Source organism: Rhinolophus sinicus, linkage group LG03, assembly GCF_036562045.2.
Source record: "Rhinolophus sinicus isolate RSC01 linkage group LG03, ASM3656204v1, whole genome shotgun sequence".
Lineage (NCBI taxonomy): Eukaryota > Metazoa > Chordata > Mammalia > Chiroptera > Rhinolophidae > Rhinolophus > Rhinolophus sinicus.
Genome location: NC_133753.1, coordinates 56,985,714 through 57,006,430, shown reverse-complemented (window position 1 = coordinate 57,006,430; position 20,717 = coordinate 56,985,714). Strand labels below are relative to the sequence as shown.

The 20,717-nt window shown below is 34.6% G+C and overlaps 1 protein-coding gene across 3 annotated transcripts in view; it reads right to left on the bottom strand.

The window, feature by feature from the left end:
• Window positions 1–10,334: 10,334 nt before the first annotated feature.
• SPPL2A (signal peptide peptidase like 2A) overlaps window positions 10,335–20,717 on the bottom strand; it is a 47,776-nt gene continuing 37,393 nt past the window's right edge. For 2 of the 3 annotated variants that reach the window (XM_074327747.1, XM_074327749.1), the window contains 2 exons: window positions 20,021–20,181; window positions 11,811–12,125 (listed from right to left, as the gene is read on the bottom strand). In XM_074327747.1, the coding sequence (XP_074183848.1) occupies window positions 12,051–12,125; window positions 20,021–20,181 (236 nt within the window). In that variant the 3' untranslated portion in view covers window positions 11,811–12,050. Of the gene's footprint in view, window positions 12,126–20,020; window positions 20,182–20,717 lie in introns of all 3 variants that reach the window. The other variant, XM_074327748.1, reaches the window with a different exon arrangement.

The following is a 20,717-nucleotide window of genomic DNA, read 5'->3' as shown; positions in this document are numbered from 1 at the left end:
ACGTGAAGGGCGCGCGCTCTGTCTTTTTCAGGCCGCCTCCCTGCGTGTCGCGCGCACGCGCTTGGCACGAGCGCCTCCACCCCCACCACCCCGGGTTTCCCGAGATGGGTGGGGTGTTCTACCCGAGCTCCATTGGATACTGAGGAGAGACTTGCACAAAACCTCTGTCTCAGCTCCGGGAGTGGAACTTGAGGAATCTTGAGTAGTTGAGGGTTAGGGGTTCATGGCCTCCGGGATCCAGGCTGGAGGTGCGGCGCGCCCTCATCTCCGCTAACTGGGCCTGGCCTCTGGCTGCGCTCTTAAGGAGCACTTCGCAGCCCTTTCTCTGGTCTCAGATAGGCCTTAAATATTACTCTCCTCGTCCAAAATGCAAAATCATCTTACCCCAAATCGTGTTCTTTAGCTTCCCCTGTTTCTGCTTCAAAAATTCTCCCGGCTCTAACTTTGGGCACCATCCTTTCTCTTCAGAGATATCGCCCAGACACTCATACACCACACACCACACACCTAACCAGAGTCGTTCCTGGGTCAAACACATGCCTCTGTCTTTTCCTTTGCTGTCACACCCACCCAGGTTTGGCTATTAGTGATAGCTTACTAAATGTTACTTTTCACACATCATATTCCTACTCCCTGAAAACGTTGAGTTCCTCCACTTCAGGAGTTCCTCTGACCCTCTGTGATCCAACTCCTATCTTTATTGGGGGATATATGGAAAGCTTGGAAGCAATAGAATGTAAACTGGGTCTTGCGGGAAGAATTGGAAGGGTATATATAGAGAGAGAAAGAAGTGTGTTCCAGATAAAGAGAACACTCAAACACAGGAGGAGAGGCATAGCCTTGTCATATCAACCCTTTTAAGTGATAACAGGCTGGGTTTCCAGTAACAAACCCAAAGAGCCTCTTCCCTAGGATTAATTCAGTAAGAATGAGCCTTAAGTTTCTTCTGTACTTAAAAACTGTCAGTGGCTCTTGATCTTATAACAAGTCCAAACAACCTAGTATCTGACCTTATTTTATTTTTCCAGGCTTATCTCTAGTCCCTTCTAGCCTCCTTTCTAGCGTCATCAAACGTCTATCATGACTCAACTTGAAAGTCTCCTCATTTAAGAATTTTTTTATTGCAGCATTATTTATAATAGCCAAGATAAGGAAGCAACCTAGGTGTCCATTAACAAATGAATACATAAAGAATATGTGGTATGTAGATTACTCAGCAATAAAAAGAATGAAATCCTGCCATTTGTGACAACATTGATGGATCTGGAGGGTATTATGCTCAGTAAAATAAGCAGAGAAAGACAAATTCTGTATGGTTCCACTTGTGTGTGGAATCAGGAAGAAAAAAGAAAAAAAAGAAAGAAAGCAAAACCAAACACAAACAGAGATCAAACTGATGGTTCCCAGAGGGGAGGGGTTGGGGATGGGTAAAAACAGGTGAAGGAGAATACAGTCAATAATACTGTGAAAAGGGTGCATGGTGACAGATGAGTACTCGTCTTAGTGAGGTGGTCACATTGTAAGGTATGTAACTGTGACTCATTATATTGTACACCTGAAACTAGTATAATATTGTATACCAACTATACTTGAATAAAGATTTTTAAAAACTAAATAAATTTTTATAAAACATTAAAAATAAAATTTCTTCTTTCTCAAAGAAAATTTTTTTGTTTTACTTCCTCCCCCCAGCACACTGAATCTGGGTTAGGTGCTCCTCCTGTATGTTCCTGTTGTACACTGTATATTCCGTTATAGCATTTATCTCACTGTGCGCTAATTATCAACTTACTTGGCATTCCCCTCACATCTTGCCACTAAATGTTCAAGGATCATAACCTTATCCGTCTTACTCACCAGTGTCTCCTGCCTTGATGACACATATGTAGGAGTCATTCAATATTTGTTGAAGTTAAAAAATAAACCCTCTGATAGGCCAGAATCTGAAGATGTAACTCTGTCCCGATTCTGGGATGCAGAGTTTCCTGTCTGATTAAGACGTGGTGCTTTTCCTACATATTAGAGGGTTGCAGAAGGTGGAACAGAACATGGAATTCTGTGTTCCCATAGTATAATCAATCAGCCATCCATTTACTCATCATATTTGTTGAACATCTATTGCGAATTACACAGTCTGTTCTAGGTGAGTCCCTTGCATGACTCAGGCTTTGTGCTACTGTTTGTGCCCCTTTCCTGAAACGCTTTGTCCTAACCTGATCAACTACATTGGCCTTAGCTTTTAAGTCTCCAATTCTCTACTGAGTATGGTATGTAAGATGTCCTATAATAAAGTAGAAGTGAGAGAAATATGAAAGAAAATTGCCCTTATAAAATCAATTCTTAAACATCAATTTCCTTAATACTATCCTTATCCCTTGGAAAGTCTTTGTATATCACCATAGGCATATATACCCCCGTTTTGAGGCCCACTGCCTTAGAACACTAACTCTGATTACTCTTGTGATCGTTAATTTTATGTGTCAACTTGACTGGGACATGGAGTGCTCACATTAAACATTATTTCTGGGGATGTCTATGAGGGTATTTCTGGATGATATTAGCATTTGAAGCGGTGAACTAAGCAAAGCCAATCGCCCTTTCCAGTGTGGATGGAGCATCATCCAATCTGTTGAGGGTCTGAATAGAACAAAAAGATGGAGGAAGGGGGAATCTATTTTCTGCCTGACTGCTGAGCTGGACCATCAGTCTTCTCTGGCCCTTGACAAGGAATTATACCATCAGCCCTCTGGTTATCAGAACTACTCCACCAGCATTCCTGGGTCTCCAGCTTGCAAACAGCACATACCGTGTTTCCCTGAAAATAAGGCCTAGCTGGACCATCAGCTCTAATGCATCTTTTGGAGCAAAAACTAATATAAGACTCGATCTTATTTTAATATAAGACCCGGTCTTATTTTAATATAATGTAAGACAGGGTCTTATATTAATTTTTGCTTCATGAATTCATGAAGCAATCCATGAAGAAAAAATTAATAAGTTGCACTTAATTAAAATGAAAAACTTCTGCTCTATGAAATATACTATTAAGAGAATAAAAAGACGAGCCACACAGCCTGGGAGAAAATACGAGCAAAACACATATCTGATAAAGGCCCGATATCCACAATATACAAAGAATCTTAAAACTCAACAATAAGAAAATGAACAACTCAATTTAAAAATCTTAAGATTAAAAAATCTGAAGAGAAGACAAAAGATCTGAACAGACATCTCACAGAAGTTATACAGATGTCAAGTAAGCATATGAAAAGAAGTCTATATTATATGTCACTAGGAAATTGAAAATTAAAACAATGAGTTATCCCTACGCTTATCAGACTGGCAAAAATTCAAAACACTTATAAAGGCAAATGCTGGTGGAATTTGCAAAATGGTACCGACCCTTTGGAATATAATACGACAGTTTCTTACAAAACTAAACATGCTCTTCCAATATAATCCAGCAATTGTGCTCCTTGGTATTTACTCAAATGAGCTGGAAACTTAAATCTGCATAAAAACCTGCACACCAATGTTAATAGCAGCCTTTTGCATGATTGCCAAATATTCGAAGTAACCAAGATGTCCTTCAATAAGTGGATAAACAAACTGTGGTACATCCATGCAATAAAATATTATTCTGTGATAAAAAGAAATGAATTATCATACTGTGAAAAGACATAGAAGAACCTTAAATGAATATTGCTAAGTGAAAGAAGCCAATCTGAAAGCCTACATACTGTGTGATTCCAACTGTATGACATTTCTGACAAGGCAAAACTATGGCGACATTAAAATGATCAGTGGTTGCCAAAGGCTTGGGAGCGGGGGGAATGATGAATAGGTGGAGCACAGGGTATTTTTAAGGCAGTGAAATTATTATATATGATACTATAATGTAGACACATACAGGGTCTGACAATTTAGTTTGTAAACTTGTTTCAACGATGTTCCTAACCTTTTTTTGGTATCAGAGGGGTTATTCATTATGAATCTGTACCAACTGGACAAACAGTTAACCAAGTTTACCATTTGGAAGTGCTGAAAAGGCTGCGTGAAAAAGTTTCACGAAAATGAACTGAACTTTTCATCAACAACTCATGGCTCCTGCATCACGAAAATATACCAGCTCACATGGCACTGTCTGTGAGGGAGTTTCTGGCCAGTAAAGAAATAACTGTATTGGAACATCCTCCCTACTCACCTGATCTGGCCCCCAATGACTTCTTTCTTTACCTGAAGATAGAGGAAATATTGAAAGGAAGAGATTTTGATGACATTCAAGACATCAAGGGTAATACGATGACAGCTCTCATGGCCATTCCAGAAAAAGAGTTCCAAAATTGCTTTGAAGGGTGGACTAGACGCTGGTGTTTATGCATGGTTTCCCAAGGGGAGTACTTTGAAGGTGACCGTAGTGATTTTAGCAATGAGGTATTTAGCACTTTTTCTAGGATGAGTTTGCGTGCTTAATTGTTTGACCTCATATGAGTATACATTTATCAAAACCCATAGAGTGTGCAACACGAACAGTGAATCCTGATAAATTGTAGACTTTAGTTAACAATGTTATCAGTATTGGCTCATCATTGTGACCAATGCACCACACTAACGTAAGATGTTACTAATAGGGGACACTGGGTGGGAGGGATGTGAGGGGCCAAATGCAATTTTCACTCAACTTTTCTGTAAATGTGAAACTGCTATAAAAATAAAGTCCATTAGTAAAGGACAAAAAAAGAATGACATAAAATTTCCTATTTTTGAACAAGAGTTTGTTAACTTTCTTAAATGAATGACGAGTATGAAATCATTGTTTAAATTTCAAGCAATAAAATTCATTATTTTAAAATTCCTGAATATGCAATGTTCTGGTAATTACATTTATGGAAAATATTTAAAAATATGATGAAAAATATACGAGAGTTACATATTAGTTCTTTTACACTGATTTTTTTTAATTGAGAAATAATTGACATATAGTATTATATTAGTTTTAGGTGTACAACACAATGATTTGAGTAATGTATGTATTGCAAAATGATTACCACAATAAATGTAGTTAACATCCATTTATCCAAAGCAGTTTTTCAAAATTATTTAGGTGATATTATTTTAGCTGATATGCAAACAAGAATGTTTGAGGACCATCATTCCAAGCAAGGCCTTTTCATTGTTTTAAAAGAAGGTAAAAATAGTCATACTGTTCTATTATTCTTTCTCTTTTTTTCTTTTTTCTCTTATAGTCATGGTGTTTTAGACTTAAAGTTACATAACATTAAAAATTAAGATTAAGAACCAGAAGAATAGAAATAAATGATATAATTCCCAAACAGTAGAGGAAAAATTGATTTTAAAAAAACTCAGTCAATCCAAAAAATGTCAGTGATTAGCCCCCCAATTTCTTGTTTTTGTAATTTAAATCTGTTAACAAATATAAAGAATATTTGGTGTTACATTTACATTTAGGCGCTCTCATAAGCACATTTTGTTGATTTAAACTCATGAACAGCTGTAGTAGGAATATGGCAATTCTAAAGCAAACACTTTAAACATTAATAGACTCTGAGGTTTTAAGGTGTTTAATAATAAAGAAGCTTAATTTTAACCTAGAGAATATATTTTTAGAATGCTGTAAGTTTACTGTAAATTATATTGTATCTGAAGTGTCTAATAAGCAGTACAACTTATGATTACCGTCTCTGACACTAGCCAGATTTTATGACTTCCCACAATTTAAAACATTTTACACACCTTGACATCCACACAGAGAGGTTATCTTATGTAAAAGCAGGCTCCATAAAGAAAGTTTGAAAGCAACAGATTTATTACTTCGTTACATCGAATAGCTAGCATTTATTTAATAGATTCTATTTGCCAGATATTCTACTCACTTAACATGCATTGACTTATTAAGTCCTCTTAACTCTATGAGCTAGAAACAATTATCATCCCTTTTGTACAGAGGAGGAAATTGAGGCACAGGGTACAGCCAAGGTTTTAACCAAGACAGTCTAATTCAGATTGTATACCCTTAACCCTAATGCTACATTATCTCTTGTGACAGTAAAACAAAACTGAGAAATCTGTCATTAATAGAGAACAGATTATATAGATTCACTCTTTCACAGAATCTTTTCCTCAAACTATTTAAGCAGCTAATCAAGAATCTTTGTGTACTTCACTAGGTCTAAATAGTTGGCTTATTTGACTGTTCCCACATTAATCGTGCTCTGACTTCTCCTTGAACGGATTTGCCACCACTGTGAGTGCCTGGGCAACTGAGAAAGGACACTGTATTTCAAAACTGAAGAGGAACAACTCAGAATGCATTAAAACTATTAAACTCAAAGCATCAAAATAATTTAAAAGAGCCAATATATGTCTATTTTATATAATTTCCCATCACTTAAAATTACATACTCATAAATGCTTGGCAATCCTTTGCTTACATAAACAGAGTGATTAAACCAGTTCCAACAAATTTTGCTGTACTTTGGATAGAGGATTAATGGATTTTTTTTTCCTTAGACATTCTTTCAAAATAATTAACCTGGTTAGGAAGAAGAAAGCTTATAACATGGCAACCCAAAATACCTGGAATGTTTCAAATATTAATATATAACCCCAGTAGCCTAGTACAGTGCCTGGTATATCATAGGTATCCAAGAAATAGTTCTTGAATAATTGAGAGGATGAAAAGCAGCCTTCTTCAATTTTATTGTATGTGAATATGCTAGTTAGACAATATACAAGTAATAAACATATTTTAAATGTTACATAAACATATTTCCCTTTGGCTTTATTTTGAAAAGAAAAAATATCTTCCTCAAAATTTCAAATTCTGCCCCAAGTGATTAGATTTAGGCAAAAGCTAGAACAAATGACCAATAACCATGAGAGAAATTCTCCTTTAAATTTAACAAAGGGTGGCCAGTTGGCTCAGTTGGTTAGAGCACAGTGCTCATAATACCAAGGTCGCCAGTTCGATTCCCACATGGACCAGGGAGCTGCACCCTCCACTAGATTGAAAATGACTTGACTTGGAGCTGAGCTGCGCCCTCTACAACTAGATTGAAAACGACGACTTAACTTGGAGCTGATGGGTCCTGGAAAAACACACTGTTCCCTAATATTCCCCAATTAAAAAAAAATTTAACAAAGACTTTGTGTTGATGAAGAATGTTATTACTGGGACTACATGAATTTCTCTGAAGAATATGTGATACTTTAATTAATGGATTATGTTGGCTGGATAGAGTGTTTAAAGGGGTCTAAGACTAAATGTATCAAAGTATGGTAAACAATGGTAATTTTCTAAAACTTTTTTTGGTGGTGTAGCTATTCCTAAATCTTTTGATTCAACTACGTCCTGAGAAAGTGAAAAAAAACAACTGATGAAGCTTAGGTAAAAAAGCAACCAACCCCTAAATTTAATCACATAAAATTGAGGGATGAACAATCAGGTTGTACACATAAGTGATTTTGATTTAAGGATTATGGTGGGATCCCAATTCAACAAACTAGCTAAAGACATTTGTAAGCCAACTTGAAGAATTTGGTTATGAACCAGATGTAAGACAATACCAAATAATTATTGTTCATTTTTTTTAGATGTGACAATGGCATCATGTCCATTTTTTTAACATGTACAGTCATGGGCCGCTTAACAACAGAGATATATTCTGAAAAATGTGCGGTTAGATGATTTTGTGGATGTGCGAACATCACAGAGTGCACTTACACAAACATAGAATAGCCTGCTACAAACCTAGGCTGTATAGTTTAGCCTATTGCTCTTAGGTTACAAACCTATAAAGCATCTTACTGTACAAAAAACATGAGATTAAATCAAGCACAAGAGAAAATGATGCAATCAAGAGATGCAGTGCACATGAGATGTATGACGCTGCTGCCAGCATAACACGGCATACTGTTTTACAGTAAACTTGTTTTTTTTAATAAGTAGAAAATGCCAGGAATGTTCATCACAAGATGTACAAAAATTTTTGGTAAAAAAGTCTGTACATACATTAATTCAATAAATATTTATTGAGGGCTTTCATGTATCAATATAAATTTCCAGTAAGTGACACTTATAGAATCCAGGTTTTATGGATAATTTGTCAGACTTAAAAAACTACACAATTTCTTAAGTGATTATTACCATTTGTACCTTATGTGGACAAGATCCAGTACATTTTTAGTCCATTTTCAATTATTTTTCACCAGTCAAAATACAACAAGTTCAAATTTTATTTTAAAATAAAATTTATTGAATACCATAGTGAATTCAATACATTAAAAATTGTTTTTCTTGTCAGTATTGGCACATGATAAAGAGTTTTAAAGCACTGCTAAATTAACACTTCAAAAATTTTTAAATCATGTTCCATAAAAAAAAATAAAGCCTAATAGTGTTATAAAGTATTAATTTACACTTACATATCAAAGTATTAAAAAAAGAATTCCACACTCAAACCAATCATCTAAGAAGTAAAAATTCAATCATATGTAGTTTTAAAAAGGATCTCATTTAAACAAAATATAACAAAAGGTATGAATAGGCAAAAAGTACCAAATTTACATTGACAAGTTTTACTGCAAAATCCTGCAGGTTAACCAGATAAACTTTGGAGAATATATATATATATATATATATATATATATATATATATATATATATATATATATATATATATATATATAATTTAAATCTATCTTCCAAAGGAATAGAAGTTGTTTACAATACTTTTTATGCCTAATCAAAGAAACCAATGCTGACATGCTCCACTTTTTTCTTTCAGTTGCCCCTTAATTGGCAATAACATGGGACTGTTTCAAAATTCTAGTTTAAGAAATAACTGTTCCCCCAATAACATTTTCATAGATACAAAGGATGTCCTTAAGCACAGAAACATTAAACAAGGAAGTTCATGTACCTGGTCTTCACTATAACATGCCCTGTACTCTCTCAAGCAGTTTCTTAACTCTGAAAATTCAGTAATCCAAATCATTAATACTACACAATTTCTTTCAAATTCCAAAAGGTTGAGTAATTTGATTTAGATCTCTTGAAGTTACATAGTATCTTCCTCCCAGGAGCATAAAGTGATTTATATTCAGTATTTTTATTTCGTTTGCATTACTCTCTCAAACTGTTTAGAATTATCCTCTGAGATAATAGATAACTGAAAATATGTTTTTAAACTGTAGATTGGTTATTTGGCATCCCCTTCAATAAACTGAATTCTTTTCCTTGTTAATAGAAAAATAAAGCCTTTCAGACCAGTACACTAGTACGTTCCACCAGCCTGAAATGCAATTACTGTGTTTTCAAAATCTCATTGGTTGAGATCAGGCTGAAATTTTAGAGACCAAGCTTAAATAAATTAGTTCAAATACTTTTTTGTCAAATGTGAAAATGTTTGTTTACACATAAGGCAAAAATTGAAAGAGCAAAAAAAACTAGAAAGTTCATTTGTATTTACTATAAATGTACCATTTCACCAAAATCTCTATGGATATTTAACTAAAATCTATGAATACCAACAGCAGATGGGTTAAATTTTTCTCCTTTCAAAAGAGAAATAAATTTCAGATTCTATTAATAAGGTACTGTTAATCTAAAGAAAAATACAAGCTAGAAGAATATAAAATGTATTAGGATAGCAAGGTCTTTCTTTCCCCACAAATCTCCTATTTATCTTTGCTAAATTAAACTGAAGGAAAAAAAATCACCTATATTACAATTTGAGATATTTAGTGATTTGTTTGATAAGCTACAAAAATGTTCATAGAGAATTTCTAAGTAATAATTTTTGTCAATAAGTAGTAATAAAATATCTTATTGTTTTAAAGACATGTTTAGGTAAAAAACAACTTCTCTTCACCTCAAAGTTATTGGTGGTAGGAGGGCAAGAGGAAGAAATGATGTTGCCTTTTAAAGCCAAATTTCCATCTCCCCTACCCTCTGTTCATTTTGATTCCCAAAATAAACTATTTCTGTACTTTATTGTAATTTTTCCTAAATATTTTCAGCTGGGTTCGTAGAAGGATTAAGTAAAATGGAAAGTTGACATTAAGGATGGAGAAACTTAAGGAATTTCAGTTTTTATTTCTTATTTCTATTTAGTCAATAAAATTTAAATGGCAAACTAGAACAAGGTTTTACCTCCTTGATAACAATGGTTGGATAAAGAATTTGTATCAAAGCACTAAAATTTCAGATTTCTAGATGTAAAATTTTCTTAAACATTCGTCTTAAAACATGGTTGAGGCTTTTGAATATCAGAAAGCTGGGATGAGAATGCAGATAATTTTACTAAAAAAGCTGTATTTTGGCAAACATTTTATTGATATTACAAATAAAATATAGTTGGAGCTTTAAAATGGCACTTAATCTGTTCTTCTTCAGAGTCTTCCAAATAAATTATATTTTTTGGAAAAAATTCAAACTTGATATTATGGGGGTAAAATTAAGATTAACCCTTACTTACCAGATACTTGTCATTTACCAAAAGACCCAGAAAAAGTGGAAAAAGGGCTGTCAAGGAGCTTCTCTTTCTTTAACTTATTCAGCAAGTTAACAATTAATCAAAAGCATCTAATTCCCTCAACCGCTAAATTTAGTTCAAACATCAAAGCTCTGATCCATTTTAAAAGGCATTAATTTTACCTTTTAATCAGTTGAACTGGCTTTAGAATAAAAGATCATGATTTGTTCACATATCTCATACATTATTTACAGAAAAATGCAAATTTCTGCTGCCTTTGTAATCATGTGTCAGTTGGAAATTTCTTAGAGAAAATAGAAATATAATTTGATTATATTTTTAGCAGAATGCTGCCCAGCAGAATGTTCGAGGTTACATCTGTGATTTAGCAAAGAACAAGAAAGATTTTTTCAAGCTGGAAGGTACAAGAGCGACTAATTGGTCTAACCTACTCATTCTGCAGATTAGAAAACTGAGATACAAGTGTCTTGAGCTAAGACAATTTACTCAAAATCTTGTAATGTAATTACATTGAGACTAACACCCTGTCTCCAGTCTTTTGTCTCCAATTCTTTCCTCTGAAGCACACTTTATATATTTGTAAACCACCAAAATATTAAAAGGTTAAGAGGTTTCCTTTGAGGAAAGGAGTGGGAATCAGGAAAAAAACATGTTGGGGCAGGGAGGAATTGTTAGGGATATTACACTCAAACAATGAGCCATATGTATTAATATATAATTTGATAAAAAAATAATTTATACAAAATATCAAGCCTTAGCATCAACAGAACCAAACTTCAGAGATCAGAAATAGCATAGTGAAATTGAATATTAATGTAGAAATTTAAGCTACATTTTCAAGGAAACATCGGACCACAGAAAACTGTGGATTTGTTTTTGTGTCCTTTCAATGATTAGTTCTATATATTATGTTTCTCTATACCTGGAAAAATATTCTAATATAATACATATGCAATTTGAAGCAATTTAGGTTCTCAAGTTTAAAAAAGGACTGGGAATTTTTTTAAACGTATGCTATAAAAATATGCATCTATACATTCCCAAATTATATTTTTCTAAGCTCTGCAGTGATAAAGTCCAAAATTTCATTGTTGAACTGCTTTCTTGCATGGTCTTAAATAGTTATTTCTATAGCGCATAAAATTTGCATAATTCTTTATAGTAAAATCTGTTCAGAAACTCATTTAGGATAGAAATACTTTTATCTATCATTAGAGTTGAAACAGATTTCAGGAAGAAAAGTACAGGGGTGGATCAAGACTTTTTTTAGAAAAATATACTGTATATAATACATTTTGAAAACTACACAGATCATATCCTTTTATTTAATGTGAAGGCACAACTTTAACACAGGTTAAAAGCAAATGTATTTTGATTATTTATGATGTAACTGTCAGTACCAGCTCTTAAAAATATGTATTTGCAAGCATATCATTGAAGATTCTTTCAGATTGTCGATTCAAAAGTCAATTTAAAAAGTTGAACTCTATTTGTCGAAAATCAACTGACACATTATGGCAAGTCCACATAATATTATTGTTGGACATCCTGTTCACCAGCAGTCACAGGGTTTTCTTCATTTGTTGCATAGTCTGGCTGGTCCATCATCTAGGCATAAAAAAAGATGTTAGGAAATGCAAATTTTTAACTTGCTCTCAATATTCACTAATTTGGCAAAAGGATCCCCAATTTTTCAAAATGACACAGAGTGCTCAATGGAACTGAGCACTCCTTTTGGTTCGACATCCACGCTCCTAAAGACATGGTAAAGGTGACACTGAACAATTCAGCAAGCCGAATCATTGGATTCAAGGTCAATTTGATAAATGCTTTCTCTGGATCTTCCACTATTTCCATTTCTCTATATGAATACTGCCCTTCATGGCAGTGGGAACTCCACTACAAAAAGGAAGATATTCCTGATGCTTATTCCAGGACACCATTCTAGGCAGTGTCCACTCCTAGAAGTAGAAAAACTAAAAATGGCCCTACAACTCATTGTGAGAATACCTGCTGGTTTGGGGACAGTATAATCTGGTTAACACCTTGAACTGACCTTAATTTGAAAATGATACGTGAAATTTTGGAAATATTGCATGACAAAAATTTCTACTAAAAACAAATAATTTGAAGGTATTTAAAGGTCAAATGATATCTAAAAACAAAATCACGAACACATTTGCTATAGACTATTTTAGAAGAATTAATTACCAGTTAAACTTTTCCCAAATGATCACTTCAGCTCTGCCCATATTCCCATAAAAATCTTTCCATATTTGGGAATGAAGGAAGAAGAAAGAGCTTAAACATTCTGTGTTTTTACCCTGTTCTTCAGATAAAATTCCTTAAGAATAAAAAAACAGTACTTGATGTCTTTGTGAATATTGTCAAACATTTTAAGATTAGTGATTAAATTTCAGTATTGTGATACACTTTTGTCCTCCTCCTTTATGAAGACTTAGAAGAAAAGACCAACAAGACAAATGTTCCTATCTTTGTAAACTGATTCTAAGAGCTTTAGTGTTTCTTGGAAGAGGAAGGAGAGAGAGGAATCACTTCCAAACAGGGTCTCAGGACTTGCCAGACAAGAATACGACGTGAACTGAGGCTTTCAGCTGACAACTGTCTTAAGTAATGGAGACAGCTTATACAACCCAAACCTGCTGATACTCTATGAATCACCTCAAGTTCCCAAACAATCAGTTTTGAGGCCCTCTGTTTGCCAAAGATATCCCCTATATGAAGGTAATTACATGTTCGTAGCATTTCAAGGGAAAAAAAGCCAAGTCAAGATAGGTAACATATTAAGCATTTTACCACATGAAACTTAAGGTACAATTGTTGAAAGTTGATTTTAGGTACAATTTAAATGAAAGCGGGAAAGGAGAAGCATGTAAGGTATATTTAGTCCCCTTTCTTCTAACAATTTAGAAGCCCTGGGTGTAAGAGGTTGGAGCTGTGGGGAGAGAGAACGGAAGCAGCCTCAGCAGAATGGATGGTGGGGAAATCCTCTTTCTTCCCCAAGACTGTTTACCCTGGCAACTGTAGCCTAATGAAATAATATCCTACATACCCTAAATATAACATGTCTCTTCTTTCCTAACGTTGAGGTACCTCACTGGCAACGTAATCTAATTCCTGAATATAGAAATGTATTAGTGTTTTAAAAGAACACTTTCAAAATCATCTTATTGAGAAGCATCTCTACTCTGTATGTACTTTTTTTTACTGACTTTTCAATGAAAACAATATAGAAACATCATTTGCTGATAGCTCTGCTTATTTATAATTGAACCAATCTCCAGAAACATTCTAATAAAACAATCATTAATGTGGGGTAACTAGAGAGTTGTTGATACTAAAGCAGAGTTGTTCTAAGTATCTCTACTCTGACTTGTCAGTGACAGCTTGTGACTTCTAAAAATAATTAGAAGTACTAGTGACATTTAACAGAGACAAAACCACTGTGTACTGGATATCAACAATTAAAAACTTACTTCTCACCCAGAGTAAAACTGCCCATTGGAGGTGGCTGCATAAATCTAACTCCACTGATTTAGGATTAGAAACAAACAAATAAAAATCCCCTAAAATAATGATTTCTCTTAATTGTTCTACATGCCAAAGTAATTATGCTAGTGCTTGATTTTTCTCCTTAGAGAAAATACACCTTTATTTACTCTACACTAATTAGAACTAATTTTCAGTAAAATCAAATATATGGAACCAAACACTACTCTTAAAGCATTCTAGAAAAAAAAAATTCATAGAAAATATAGTGTTAAGTAGCTTTGAGCTATAACAAAGAATATACAATTAAGATTTCCAAATTAGTGTTATTTTAGTGAAATCTTATAGAAACACTACTTCTTTTGATCAGAGAAATTCATGGAAAGAGCTGGAAGACTCCAAGTAAAATACTAAAGTATTTCTGTGAAGTCTCTTAAGTTTTAGCAACAAATGAGGTATAACTTGCTCTTTGAAAACAACATAGAAAGGCTGTTGGGACTACCCATAACATTTAGAAGTCTCCATGGAAAGTCCTGCTTTTTACCACTACTATTTTACACTCCACTCTAATGTCGGGCATCAGAATGAACCAAATGATTAACAGCATACATGAACATTCATTCCATCACCTGAAATTCTGACTTTTCTTTTATATTACTTGCTTTATACTTGATTATTTCAAAACAGTTGCAAAAACTTTTGGTACCTGCAAAAAATGATTGTGTATAAAGATTACAGACATAGAAGTTTAGTTTAATGCTTTAAAAGTGCCTCACTTTTCAATACCTTGTAACAATTTTGTTAATTTTATGAGGGCTGCTAAAACACAATCAGGAAGCTTATACACACACAAAAGTGACTAAAGGTCAGTGGATTAAGGACTGAACATAATAGTTACTTTGCATGAAGAATTTTAATAACACTGAGAATTTACATTGTATGAAACACTGTTATCAGCACATAGGAGCTAGTATCTTAATGAGGGAGGCATACATATGAGACTACGAGGCAGATGTTAATAAGTATTTAAAGTACAAAGTCTACAAAAAAATATGGGGTAAGGTGAACCTAATTTCAATTAGAGAACTCTTGAATATCTGCTTTGAGAAGGCCGATTTTGAGTTGAGAGTGACCTAAGGGACATTCCGGAAACAGAGACTGGCAATGCTATAAAGATAATGGAGGGAGAGGGAGAGGAGGGAAAAGATTATTATACTGTTAATTTAAGAGACGAACCAGTAACTGCCCGAAGGTTGTCTGCAGGGCTGATCCTCAGGCTTATCCTCATACAGTGCATACGCTGGGTCCATACCTAGTCCCCCTCCATTTTATCAGGTTTGTTGAGGTTCCCTGTTCTACTTTCCAAGCATCTGCCTAGCCCTATCCGACTTCAACATCCACCTGCCTCACCAAGTCTTAGGCTAACTCACCACTATGGATTACACATTTTCTTACCTGCCTGTAGATCCAACCTCATTTTTAGGACGAGGAGATTTAAGAGATTAACTGATTTGTCAAAACCGATGCCAAAGCCAATAATATACTCTCTCTATATAACCTATAATATAATACAAGTGACAACATTCAAGCTAAATTAATTTTGACTTTCAAGGTTAGACAAAAGCAATGAGAGATTTTTCTTTTTCACATTAACGGGAATAATTTTGTGAAGGTATTATATTCTGTAACTTTCAAAAAGGCCTGTTTTCTGGAAAAACATATCCTCTCTTAGCAGCAGTTTATAAGATTCTGCAACTAGCTTGCCTAAAATTTCAGCAAATATCCATTCTTCATATTTTACAATCTAGTGCCCAGTAGGAAAATGACTGTGTTTGACAGAATGTTTTCTCTGAGGCTTGTGATGGCTGTCAATCCTTTCACAAATAAGTTAAAGGAACTAGTTTTAACAAAGACCCAAGGTTTTAATTACGAAACCAGGAAAATGGAAATCTAGTTAATGAATTGAAAATAACAGCCAAACCAACAAATAAACCAAAACATAAAACCCCAATTCCTACAAATAATAATAGCAAATACATGTATAGTGCTTGTGTTGTGCCAGGCACTAGTCTAAGCCTTTTACATATATAACAACCCTACTTGTTACATATATAACAAGTAGGATGATTATTATCCTATTGGAGGAAACTGAGACACCAAGAAACTAAGTAACTTGCCTAAGGTCACATAGCTAATAATTAACAAAATCGGAGTTCAAACGTAGTCTAGCAGCAGATTCCATGCTTTTTATTACTATGTGTTGTTTTATATTCTGAATGTCTTTACCTTTTAAAAGTGAGAAGTGTATAACCAAAGTTCTTCTATCTTTTTTTCAGACACTTTTAAATGGATTTTCCTACCATCAATTGTCTTATTTAGCTACTATGTCACGGGACAGAAAGCCCTTGAGTCGTCACTTCTGGGGCCATTCATGACGGCTTTGTGTCCAGCTGCAATGATCTTTCCCTTTATAGTTAGCTGCCGTGAAGCAGATTATAGTTTTGTTTAAGATAACAATTTTTAAGAATGAAACTTGGATGGTCCAGGGCACAGCATTTGTTCATAGGGAATAAAAACGCATCCCATGGTTGAATTCCTTCTTTACCTATCATCCCCTTTCTCCTCAATAAACATGGAGAGAGAAAAGAGGAAAGGTGCTACAATAAACCCAAGAAAAAAATGAGCTGTAGGATATTTTCAGGACACAATGTTATTACATCTACATATATAAGATCTCTAATATTCAACTATTTTTAGTATGAGTTGGCATAAAAAAGATCTGGAAGTGCTACACAAACTGTTCAAAGTAGCTGCCCCTTCCGGCTAGAGGTGGGGGATAGAGAAAAGTTAGAAAAGGGCCTTCTATGTTTAGACACTTTGGTATTGCTTGTTTAAAAAATACAAACATGCATTACTTTGTAATTAAAATACCAAAAGAAAAATAATCAAAGAAAAAGCAAGGTTAGGGTCTATGTAAAAATTTTAGTTCATTAACTGCCAATAACATTAGCCTGTAAGTTGTTATAATGCAAAAATGACCAGAAGTAGTCTACTGAACATGTTTTCACATCAATTTTGCCCAAATTTTAAATTATTTTCGGGATAATTCACTGGAGAGAAAGTACTGTGTCAACGGAAATGGTAAAATAAAGTATGGTACGTACATATGAGAGAATATTATACAGCCATTAAAATGATTTTTTACAAGGCATTTACAATGAAATAACACAAACATGCTGTGGAGAAACAAGATAGAGTACTATTTAGAGTATAGTACCATCTACTCACCTATCCATTTACCTCAAAGAGCATACAAGGAGACTAACTCACTTAAATCTTAAGAGTGGCTCTCTCCAGGTGGTGGGATTATGGGTGGACTTAATTTTCTTATACTTTTCTACATTTTCAAAACTTTGTGTAACAAGCACATATTTTTATAATAAAATACTTTAAAAGTTATATTAAAGGGGAAGGAAAATTTTATAAGTAAAAATAAAATGCTGGTGATGAAAATAACAAGAAATACTGTATTTAATTCTGTAAGATAGCACATGTGCTCTCACAAACAGTCCCAAATTTAAATTCTAACCTAAGTCAAGACTTAATGCCAACCCTGAACAAAATTTCCCCTATGGCTCATCTTCCTTGCCCTTACGTCATAATGCTAATCAGGTAAGTGCCCTAACAGTAGAAATCTCCTGCTCACAGTTCTTCTGAGTCTTCTCTTCTCCCTCTACGTTCTCACTCACTCACCAAATATGCTGACACTCCCAAATTTCTCTCTCTAGCTAGGTCTGTTTCCTGCACATCAGGAGACATGTATTCAACTGCCTATTATCCCTCTCTTCTTGGTGGTCCTATAGGTACTTTGAAAAGCTCAAAATTGAGTTCATATCTGATATTTAACATGTCCAACACTGAATTCATCATCTTCTTCCTCAAACCTGTTGCCCTTCTTTATCTCAGTCAACAGTATCACCATCCACCCACTCAATTACCCAAGCCAGAAACCTTGGACTCCACGTTCTTCTTTTCTCCCTACACAGAATCTATTACCACATCGCATTAATAAAGTCTCTAAATTTCTCTTGACTTTGTCCACTTGTCTCAGTCTCACTATCTTCCTAATTCTGGCTACTATCGCTTCTCATTGTAATAGCTGCTTCAAGTTCTGTTCCCTCCTTCAATCTATTTTCTAAATTTCTTAAAAGCCTTAAACGGTACCCAGTGCTCTTAGGATAGAATCCAAACTCTTTAACATAGCTTACAAGACCCTACAGGCTTTTATCTGCGCTTCCTTCTCGAGTTTTCATTTCCCACAACTCCCTTACTCTTATTCAGCATTATAGTCATCCTTGACTTCTTTCGGTTCCTAGAATGTGCCATACTGTCTTCCTGCTGAGCCTTTGAAGACATGGTTCCCTCAATATAGAACACATGGCTCAGTTAAAGTCTCAACATAAATTCAATAGTCTTTAAAAAGCCTTCCCCAAATCACCTCTGACTCTGTCATGAAACCATAAGCACTGAGTGTCCCAACTCTAGGAACTCTACCCTTGTACATTTCATGTCACTCTACCCTAATACGTTTATCACACATTATTGTTAGTGACTCTATCTGCATCCCTCATTACACTCCAACTTTCAAGGGGCTGTGAGAGGAGGCCTATTTCTAACTTGTTCATCTTTTATCACCAGCACCAAAAATAGTACCTGGGTCATAGAATTGTTCAATAAACCTTTGCTAAATGAAGAAATAAGAAACCATTTTTTTTAAAATGATGATGAAAAGCACTTTTTGGGATATGGCTTTCAAAGGTTAGTAGTAGAGTGTGTGTTGTAGGACATACTTTATTTTTTAAAATCTATAAAAATAAAAAAACTCTATGTGGGTGTCCTCTTAATGGAAAAGTTATAAACTATCTTACTATTTTAGTCAAGGACCTTGTGATCATAAACTAATTATATGTGTATAAGTACATGTTGAGACAATGGCATTGTGAGGTAGGCAAGGCAGGTATTGTTATTTTAACCAAGTCTCAGAGAAATGACAAGATTTACACAAAACAATTCTATACCAGTGCTTTTTTGAATTACAGTAGTCTAATGATGTGTTAATCATCTCTTGTTTAATAAAGTTGATACTACAGACCAACCACAAGATGGATATGAACTTTGAACTGTTTACCTAACAGAATTGCAGGCATCCACCCAAAGTATCTCTATTTTGTTCGAGTCACCACTGACACGCATGCAGGAGAGTGAATGGAGGGCAGTTTGTTGTAATAGGGCAAAGCAGAGGTAACTGTCACGTGAAGGAATCAATGCCATGACCCTGAACTCAAAGGCTAGGGTTTCCCAACCCTCTTTAATTTCAATGCAAACAAACTTTACTGGAATACCAAGAATATTCATGAAAAGAAGAAAGGGGTTTAACTTCAATGAAGAAACAACTCAAACAACAGATTCTGGTATCAAGATTTTCTCTGTCCTGGAATTTTACAGAAAGGTCAATCTTGATCTATTTAAATCTGAAGTGAGTGCCCTATTTCATGTAGAGGCTCATTTAGATGCTGAAGAGAGTACACTTTTTACCTTCAAAACCTTAGAACGCTTACTGTAAATAGCTAATGTCAGTCTCAAAATTCAGTACTTAACATAGAGTGTTATCTTTCATGAAGTCTTCTATTGTGTGGATTTTGAAAACTCATGTTGAAATGCTGTTTTGGTTTTCCTTGATGCCCTCCTCCTACTCCTTCCTGGTTGTTTTATCTTGAGTCACCAGGATTTTGGCATCAGATTGAGTGGGGACGAGAACTGATGATGTAGTAGGTGGAAAGGAAGGGGGCAGCAGTGGAAAAAACTCAGGACATCCTGAGAGATCCAAGATAACTTCTTGGCATCTAAAAGCTTTGATATGTATAGGCAGTTCCTAGCCAAAGTTAGTCAGTGAATTATGTCATAACTTGGTAACCGAAATATACGTAACATACCTGATAGCTGCTACCTTTCCAGAACTTTTTCATTTCTTTACGTCTCCAAGCAACAATTGAGGCAGTAATAAGTGTGCAAGGTACTAAATAGAGGAGAGCAGGTTGCCCCTTTTTCATCAGCACCAGAACAACAAACGTAAGTATCATGCCAACAGCATAGGCTGCAAGAAAAATACTGAGTATCAGTCATTTGTACATGCTGCCAAAGGTGGATTTTAACTCCCTCACTGAAGTACTAGTTTTCAAGTATTGGAGAACATTTTAACCCTGTGAGGTCTTTTCATAATTTCATTAATTTCCTAGACAGTAATTAGGAAAGACATTCTACAGAGATTTGAAAAGTTTAGAAACTGGTTAGTATTTCAATGATAATTACTATAATCATTTATATAAAGATAAAGATTCAGTGAAGTCTCAATATTCTGTCACTATTAAGGATTTTGAGTTGTTCCACAGTTTAGATAACTAAAATCTGTACCTATAGGTACTAATGGTTGCTTTGAAACATCTTCCTCGTATTAATTATATATAGTTCCTGGACTTCTTCAACAAGAGCATACCAAACATCATTTGATCTTTTCTTAATGACTCGGGGTCTCATTATGAATGCAGGACCTCAGAATTTTGCAGCTCACATACAATTTAATCTACCTCCTCATTTTACAGATGAGGCAATGGAGGACCAGAAAGTTAAGTA